Below are 9,467 nucleotides of genomic sequence, written 5' to 3' on the forward strand. Positions count from 1 at the left end.
CTTTCTCCGGCGCGTAGCGATGTAATGGTTTGCAGACACAATGGCTGGCACGAATTCTATGCTCTGCGCTTGTCAGCTCGAAATGGCCAGACTTGGTGAGGGGCCCTTTAACAGGCCCCTCACCAGGTCTGGACATTTCTGGACAGACCTGGTCTGGACAAGGAATGTTCACAGAATGCGCGATAACTATGGCGTCTACAAAGTATTACATCACTACGCGCCGCGGAAAGGTCTGAAATTTCAATCCGAACGCCGTTTTCTTATCTCCTCGTGGCCACCGCGCTCCAAGCCGGAGGACAACGTACTCGTGCAATTGCGCCTACGTGCTGGTGTCCGCAGTGTGACGTGGATCGTCGTGACACGCGACTTTGATAATAATTGAAAACAACATCTGTTATCTGACGAACTGTTGCTTGAATTGAATTTTAGAGAAATAATAGAAAGCACAAAGGGAATGCCGGCGTATTTTTTGTTTTACTTCGCACCGAAGATGATGATGATGATGAATCCTCAATAAATGGCACAAACCCACTATGGGGGATAGGCCACGAGTCGGGTGGTAATATGATTGAATGAATAAAAGAATTTGGTTAATAAATAACTAAGACAAAAAGTAAAATATATTATCCAAGATGGAAAATAAACTGAATACATGAGTAAAATTAGTGATCAATACTAGAGTAAACCTTGAGTTGATAGGAATACTAAATTATTAAAAAAAAGACAAACTTGGGTAAGCTAAATTTTTGAACAACAATACTAGAAGGATTTAAACTGTATTTGTGCTTTTATATCTTTGAATTTCGTAGACTGAAGTAGAAGTAAATCAATTGTGGAAACTAAGAACTATTAACAAGGCATTTTTTTGTGCCACATAGAAAATTATAAATGGCTAGGCATATGTTCCTGTGGCTGTATCCCAATACTGTTGCTCCAAGGGAGAGAATAGTAGTGCTGTTTAAAGGTAATCCTAAATTTTGAAGTGGGCTTTCTAGACATAGTTTTCGGTGAACAGAAAATCGCCGACAAGATAATATAAAATGATCTATAGATACGAATTCATTGCAGAAGTAGTATAGAGGGGATACCGCCAGACCACACCTGTGCAAGTAAAAATTAGGTGTTGGAATACGGCAACGCAGCCTAGTAAATGAAACTTCGAATTTCCGGTTAGGACACCATTTTAGGTTCCAAGAATAATTGAGGTGCGAAAAATCTGTGCATTTTGCCAATGACAGGGGTTTCTTGTCTTCGCTCAAAGAAAATTGTCTATATCTGGCTGCAGTGACGTGCGTCGTTGCCGGCAGCAGAGATAGCACAAGGCCTGTTAAAGAAGCTCGGGCCAAGGAATCGGCTATTTCATTAATATGAATGTCTCGGTGGCCAGGGACCCATACCATATGAGCTAAGCTTAAATGAGGCGGAGCTAATGAATAAAACGTATTCAATGCTGTCGATTTTGTAGACGCAGTAAGTGCGCTGCATACAGATAGAGAATCTGTAACAATAATAACTCTTGTAGTATCAACGGGTAATTTCCTCAAGCAAGAGATGTACTTCCGCTTCGTCTGCTTCTTCCCACAAACGTTCGGTCACGTGCGCAGGTACCGAAACAAGGACCATCTCAGCTCGCGGAAGTTTCTATCAAGAAGACGAACCTGCTGCTAGCCTGTCGGAGTAGCTCTGCCTACATTTATCGTTATTTTCCGGTAATATTACTGGTCAGAACGGTTCAAGACGCCTGTCGACTCGAAAAGGTACCTTCCGTATCGGAGACCGACGGGTGCTGCGCCACCCGCCGCCTCACAAGGTGCTAGAAGGAACCAAGCTGGCACCGACGAGCACCCCGCCATGACCTCCCAAGGGCTGACACCGGGTCAGAAACGCCAGCTGGTTTGCACAAGCCAGCCTGACTGCAAGCGACAAGACACTGGTGAAATTGAAGGCGAGTCAACTATCATTGAGGGCGACAACGTGGCGAACCCTTCAGACCTAGACATGGACGAGGGTGGTTTCCAAATTGTGCGCCATCGTAAAGACAGGGCGGAGGACATTCCAGTGTTAATCACTGCAGCATCCGAAAGAGATGATTTAAAACAAGTAAACCCTATTGTTCAGTATTCTGAGCTTGAAACGATTCTCGGTGGAGCACCAGTGAAGAGCCACTTCACAGGACAGGGAGCATTGCTCTTAGATGTAGAGACAGAAGAAGCCAACGTCCTTCTAGAGACCAAGAATATCGGCGGCATAGTCATATCTGCCCGTGTTCCACACAGTTATGTGAAAAACACGTGCATTGTTAGAGGAGTCCCTAAATGGATCTCGGATGAGGAGCTGCTCACCTACCTAAGACCTTGGAGTATTCCATGCAAGAAGAATCATCCGTCGGGTCCAAACCTCGTCATCTGAATGGGAGTCAAGGCGCACTAACTCGGTAGTTTTCACATTTGCTCCAAATTCTGAACGCCCGGAGAAGATCAACCTTGGTTTCACCAGACACGAGCTTGTCGACTACGTGGAGACACCACCACGCTGTTTTAAGTGTCAGCGCTTCGGACATATCGCCAAGTACTGTCGTGGGGAACAGAGGTGCAAGCGCTGTGGGGGACCTCATGAATTTAAGACGTGTACAAGTAAAGAAAACTTTGTGTGTGCAAATTGCGGTGGTGACCACCCTGCTAGCTACGGTCGATGTCCTGCGCGGACAGCTGCTCAGCGAAGAAATAAGTTGTTTCTTCTGGGTCCAAAGAGTGCAAGCGCACCATCGAACACGAAGAAGACGTCCAGAGCGCCACAACTACCTGGTTTGGAAACAGAGTACGCATCTCATTTCCCGCGTCTCAAACCGATAAACGAAGTTATTGAGCCAACGCAAACGGTCACAGCCGCTGAGAAACCTGTTCGAAAAGAGTCCGAAAAACGCACCTATGCGGCCACAGTAAACCGACCTCAAGTACCACTTGGAAACAGTCACCAGGAAAACTGCCAGCATGTGATACGCGTTTTGTTCACGGCACTACGTTCCCACGTCGCGAAGATGCCTGCTAGTTCAACGAAAGGTATGCTGGAAGCAGTGCTGGCTCTTGAGTCAGTAATACTCTGCTCTACTTCCACATACCCTCAGTAGCATAATGGCAATTTCTCGTCCACTTTGTCCATTCCGTCGTCCAAAAGTGCCCTTAATAATGCAATGGAACTGCGCCGGTATTCTACAGCGTCTTTCTGAACTCAGCCTTTTCCTTCGAGGCATACCTATACCAATTCTGGCCCCCTCGGAGGCCAGTGTCCCAAATGGAAGGACGATCCCAGGGTACATCAGACATGGAAATCCGAGTATACCGTCATTTGCAAATGGAAGTACGATGGAGTAATGGAAGTACGAGTAATGGAGGCGAGAAATACCTCACGTCACCTTACTAGCGCAAGACCTTTGTTCTACCTTCTTGGAAGTCGCCGCTGTGCAAGTGTGCCTGGGAAAACGAAAACTCAGTGTCGTGTCGGTGTATATAAGTCAGCGCAGGAAGGTCTCCATGTAGGCGTTTATAAATGACATTTGCATTCGTTGCCCCTCCTAGAATTATCTGTGGCGACATTAACGCACATCATTCGCTTTGGGGAGATAAGACTGCAGATTCCCGAGGCAAGGAAGTTGTCGCAGCCGCAGATGCCGTTGACTTATGTATCGCGAACGATGGCAAACCGACTTTCTTCAGACCACCAGATTCATGGAGTGCCATAGACCTCGTGATCCATTCTACAGACCTTGTCGTATCGTCAACAACGGCCCCAGACAGGATGGGCAGTGACCACTTTCCGATCTTCACCAACATCACCGGATTTCACACTGATGGGCGACTATTCTGTGCTGTGACACGCTGGGACACATACAGAGAAGCGTTGGATGAATCCCCTGGTGAGCTGTTCGCAGATAAGCTGCGGAGCAAAAGAGTGGCTACCTCTACGTTGAAACTGCCAGAGCATTTCCCTACTCCTGATTTGAAATTAAAGACCTTCTGCGCAGCGCGTATGACAGCGGAGCGAAAACTAATGAGAAAAACGGGAAATCCATCTGCGAGAACTGAATACAACAGGATAAACGCTGTCATCCGTCGTCACACAAAAAGGTTAAGACGAGTTCAATGGGCTGCTTTCTGCGAGAGTTTATCGGCGTTTACTCCCATGACAAGCATATGGGGAGTAATGAATAGCCTATCCGGAAAGATTCGCCTACACAGGTCATTCGAAGCACTTGCTTTAAAGCAAGGAAAAGATTTGCAAACCCTTGCAGAAGATTTTGCAGACGGATGCACACTTGGCAGATCAGCAGGGGTATCGAACCCTCTGTTGTCTGAATCATTTCATGCCATGGATACGCTGTTCACCTTTCGTGAGATGGATTTGGCGCTTAGCAAATTAAGAAGACGCTGTGCTGTGGGTCCCGATTCGATCAGCAATTAGATGCTGACAAATCTGCCATATGAACGAAAACGAGCCCTTCTGGACATATTGGACATATTTAATCACGTCTGGAGCACAGGAGAGATCCCAGAAGCGTGGAAGACAGCATGGGTGGTGCCAGTGCTCAAGTCTGGAAAGGATCCTGCAAACCTCACCTCATATCGGCCAATATTGCTAACATCATGCGTATCAAAGTTGATGGAAAGACTAATATGTACGAGGTTAACATGGTATCTTGAGCAAGGAAATAGAGTGCCATCATGTATGACCGGATTTCGTCCACGGTTGAGTGCCCAGGACAGTGTCTTGGATCTACTAAGCCATATCGAGCACCATCGCGTAGACGGCCTTTTCACACTCGCCATCTTTATGGACGTTGCCAAGGCATACGACTGTGTGCTTCATACAGGCATCATCAACGGACTCCGAGCCGTGGGCGTCTCGGAAAATGCTCTTCGATTCGTCCATGAATTTCTCAGTGATCGATGTGTCCAAGTTAAGCTCGGAAGTATAATGAGCGACAAGCCACGAATTTCACTCGGCATCCCACAAGGAAGTGTCCTATCTCCCTTGCTTTTTAACGTTGCCATCGCCAGCCTTCCAGATGCCCTGAAAGTAGGTCGGACGGCAGTTAAATGTCCATCTACGCAGATGACATCTGAATTTGGATCTCGGAGTACCAACACAAACGTCTGGCCCGGATAGCTCAGGCCGCCAATCTCCACTAGCGATCGCCACTTATCGACGCTTGGCCTATCTTTATCAGCGGAAAAATCTGCCTTCATTCTTTTCCCGGGAGTGAGACCAAGTCAACACGTCTGACGCTGAATATCAGAAGGCATTCAATTCTTCGTGCAACTCGTGTTCGATTCCTGGGCGTCACCATCGAAAACAAGCTACTATGGCGTGGTGCGGTCAAAAGTGTTGTGGCTGCATCAGTGCAAAGAGTCAACGCACTTCGTCGATTGGCAGGTGTACGTTGGGGAAACAATCCTATATCCATGCTTAAACTTAACGCTGCACTGTTAACAAGCCGTATTCTCTATCAGCTCCCTCTGATATCACCGTCATCCGAGTCAATTCGAGTGCTTGGTGGCAATGCACAGAAAGGGACTTCGCTTGGCGATGGGAGTTCCAACGGCGGCTTCTAACAAGAAAGTCACTAATGAGGCAGAGTCTCTTGCACTCCGCCTCTTGGCATCTTGGCAGAGAAATTTACAAAGCAGTCTCTGGCACTGATTGACGACCTAGCGAGCAAAGGATTTAACATAAGGTTTCAGTGCATTCCATCACACGTAGGAATTGATGGAAACGAGAAAGCTGACGCCCTTGCACGCCTAAAGCTGACATGTGTCCCAAAAGTGAAAGCTCCAAAAGCTTTTCAAAACCCTAAGGGTGCAATCCGCCTTCACTTTAGAGAGATGCACAAGAATCCACACGAATCGTGTGTGACTTCTGGATTTACACGCGAACAAGTGACGCTTTTATAACGCATCAGGACCGGCTCCGCGTACACCCCAGCTTGGTTATTCGAGACTGGGCTTTGCGCTTCCCCACTCTGTTTTCTGTGGTGGCATTGGCGACATCGAACATTTCATTTGGCTATGCCCGCAGTTTGTCACAGAAAGAAAAGCGATGGTCGACAACCAACAAAAGAGCGGTCTTACGCACAGGACCTTTGAAGACGTTTTCCCCGGAGGGCCTGCGGCATTCAGGAAGAGAGCGCAACGACTGCTGATAGCCTTCCTGCGCGACGCGGGGCTCATCGACACCTGGTGACACACCCCAGATCTCAACTCGAAGGAGGATCAGGCGGAACCATTGCCGGCTATGTATGCCAGGCTAACCCTGCCTGCTTCAACATCACCACCACCACCACCTACCGAAACTATGCCATCTTCTACCGTGTTCCAGCACGTGATCATGCTCTGCGATCCGGTTGTTCTGATTCAGTATTCGTGTAGCACTGAATTATACCGCTAGTCATGTGACCTTGTGCACAGCGCGCGAAATTTTGCACCACACGAAACCAGACAATGACAAGTCGTGCGCAGCACCGAAAAAAAAAAAGAAAAAAAAAGAGACAAAAATGAAGGCGGGGCCCGTGGCATGTGCGTCATGCGATCCTCGAGGTCCTGTATAGGAGAATGCAGGGAAGGAATTTCGCTTGCAGGGGCTAGACGGTGCAAGTGGAGAGAGTGTCTCGCAATGCAGTGGAGCTCGCCTGCCCACAAAAACAAAAAAAGGCTCTTATATCGCATCACGAGCGAGTGCATAAGGTAGAATTTAATAAAAGTGCCGTTATTAGACAACATGTAGCCGATTACAACCGAATCTAATCGACAGAGAACCACATAAAATTGAGCTAGTATGTAGAGATTGATTCTGACAGAAGGTACGGCGTGGAGACATGGACACAAGATACCCAGACAAAAACGTTCGAATATCAACCGAAGGGCGCGGCGGAAAAGAAAGTGGGCACGAAACTTATCGGCGCACGCTCAGGGATGGTAGCGCCAGCTGTCAATCAGGCACACGTGCAAGCCTACGCGAGAGATAACTGTTTAGGCATTTCATTTCTGCTTTGTGCAAGTTAATCGAAAGCGGGTTCAAGCATGCGCTTCCACTAGGAATAATATGCCAGGCGTAGACCATTAGACGCATTTTTTCGTTCCCGAGCCAGCACAAACCAGCGCACTCATCAAATATGGCGTGCATTTAGTCTCGACAGTGCAAAGAACGATTAGATGGCGATCATCTGGTTAACGATCTTCTATTTTCCATTAATATCTGGCTAATACGACGGTGTGTCAGCCCTACGTAGAAGCGACCGCAGCCGAAACGCTGTACACCACACCGGCCAATTCACGTAACCCGTTAAAATACATGAGCCTTGTTATGAGAATTTATGTTATTGCTTCTTGCTTCCAACTCGATTTCTTCTTGTATTTAAAAGAGTTGGGTTTCTGTAGTTTAACGTAGCCAAAGAGCGCACATAGTCATAAGGCTAGCCGCATAGACATGAGTTACAGGTTATGCTTAACCACCTGGGGTGAGCGAGCGAGCACCCAAGGCACAAACGTTGGTATGCATTCAGCCGCCATCGACATGCGGCTGCTTGTTGAGATGGTTGATTACCAATGAAATCGTGGTACGTAGGGCCGTCCACACCGATTGGAATGCTGTCAACATGGCGGAGAGAGAACTCCAAAATAATTCGCGAAGAAAAAAGTGTGACTTGCAATTCTCTTTGTAATGCCGCCTATAATCGCCATGCCGACGGAAGCATTCGCGCGAAGAGTTTTGCACAACCGAAGCACGTCGCCCTGTTCTGGCGCCAAGTAGGAATCCTCGAACTCCCCGCCGCTGCCTCGTGTCGCCGCCACAATGTGTGGCGCAAGCCGTAACCGGACGAGGCGGGAAACCGGCATGCGCTGCCGCGGCGAATCCAGGATGCCAGAGCCAGGCCTACCTCTTGTCCTCGTAGGGGACTCCGGCGTGGGCCAGCATGTAGCGGATGGGCTCGCCTATGCCTCGAATGTCCCAGTAGCCGAGCACGAGGGGAGCCATGTCTCTTGATAGCGTGACACACGAACACGCACACTTTTGCCAGCAGCCGGAAGACGACTACGCGCTTGTTTCCACGACTTTGAAAGCGCCCGCTCTGCCACCTATGAGCACCGCGCTAGTGTCGATCGAAGCGGCCCCAAGCGAGGCCCACGTAGACGGGCGGGCGCCGGATTGCGCAATACCATGCCTCCGGGCTGTCGCCGACAGGAAGCCCGGTACCTACTGATTGGTTTTGACCGAGCGACCGTGCCTCGAACGACGCTTTGAATGGGAAGCGCTGTGGGGAGGTGATGCCCCGAGTGCCATTTATACGTGCTTTTACGCAACCGTCGTGCGCAGTGACTGACGCCGAGTACGCGTTCTTGGGCGTGTTAACAGCAGGCACGTCGGAAGATACACGCGGGTGATAAGTGCTGGCCCACTTGTGCCGAGTGTGTCTTTTTGCTGGCGTTGGCCAGTTTGCAGGATTAATCGATTTCGTCCTGGGTGTCGGTGTGAATTGCTACCGAAGAAGATAAACAAAATAAAACACGGAAAACACAGAGCACTGGCTCCAGCAACGGCACACCTGTATACGATACATCATTGATTGAACACACGGAAAGGCACGCTGGTTTCTGCTAAGTAAATGGTCCTGCGGACTGTGGATATAGTAAAGTTGAGAGAATAAATAACAAATAAGTAAATGATACATCCATAAGCGCACCAGACAAACATTAGTAAGAATCTGCGGTCGCGCTAATTGTTTCGATGTTGCTAAGATATCGAATAACAAATATTTAACAAGCAGAAGGTCGTGTCGACGCGTGTGCGCAAGCGGCCAGTAAAAGGTCGTACAACGCCTCCTGGTTAGCATTTAATAGCATTCATAGCTTTCATAGCATTTCAGCATTTCATAGATTCACTTGTTTCGGTTTCTCAAACGGTAACCCGTTCAATCCACCTAATGTTTTTTTACTGTTCTAGTTGTTATCACCGTTTCTGCCTGGCATACCTAAGTGTTTTTCTGTTGTACGCTTATTAGTTCTCACTATTGAGTTGCTGATGTTACTGACGTTTAATACTTGGCTGCATTGACGCCATAAAATAAGGTGTACGACATGAACGCGACACTCGCACAGAAAAAAATGAAAAATTCAAGAAAGAAAGGTTTGATGATCGAGGTAACGGTTATGAAATCGGGCATTCCGTTAAGGTTAAAGGAACAAAAATACGCATCGATGACGGCGGTCGTCATGCGATGGGTGACCGTACTGTCGTATTATATACCGTATGCCTTCATAGCTTACACAGGCCATATTGAACTGTTTGCTCACTAAACTAACCCCTGTGCGGCGCCGAGCCGTCGCGAATGGATACAGGAGGGGCGGCTAGTTCCCTCCCCCCAAAAGTCGCGGTTTCGCCCGAAGGGCGCTGCATCGATTGCGATAGCAAATTAT

General features: G+C 48.2%; 1 protein-coding gene across 1 annotated transcript in view; it reads right to left on the minus strand.

Moving 5' to 3' along the window:
- Positions 1–8,296, minus strand: part of LOC142584758 (glutathione S-transferase Mu 2-like) — a 32,161-nt gene extending 23,865 nt beyond the window's left edge. The window contains exon 1 of the mRNA XM_075694991.1: positions 7,931–8,296. Coding sequence (XP_075551106.1) covers positions 7,931–8,028 — 98 coding nt within the window. The 5' untranslated portion in view covers positions 8,029–8,296. The remainder of the gene's footprint in view (positions 1–7,930) is intronic.
- Between the last annotated feature and the right edge of the window lie 1,171 nt (positions 8,297–9,467).

This window comes from Dermacentor variabilis, chromosome 6 (genome assembly GCF_050947875.1).
Source record: "Dermacentor variabilis isolate Ectoservices chromosome 6, ASM5094787v1, whole genome shotgun sequence".
Lineage (NCBI taxonomy): Eukaryota > Metazoa > Arthropoda > Arachnida > Ixodida > Ixodidae > Dermacentor > Dermacentor variabilis.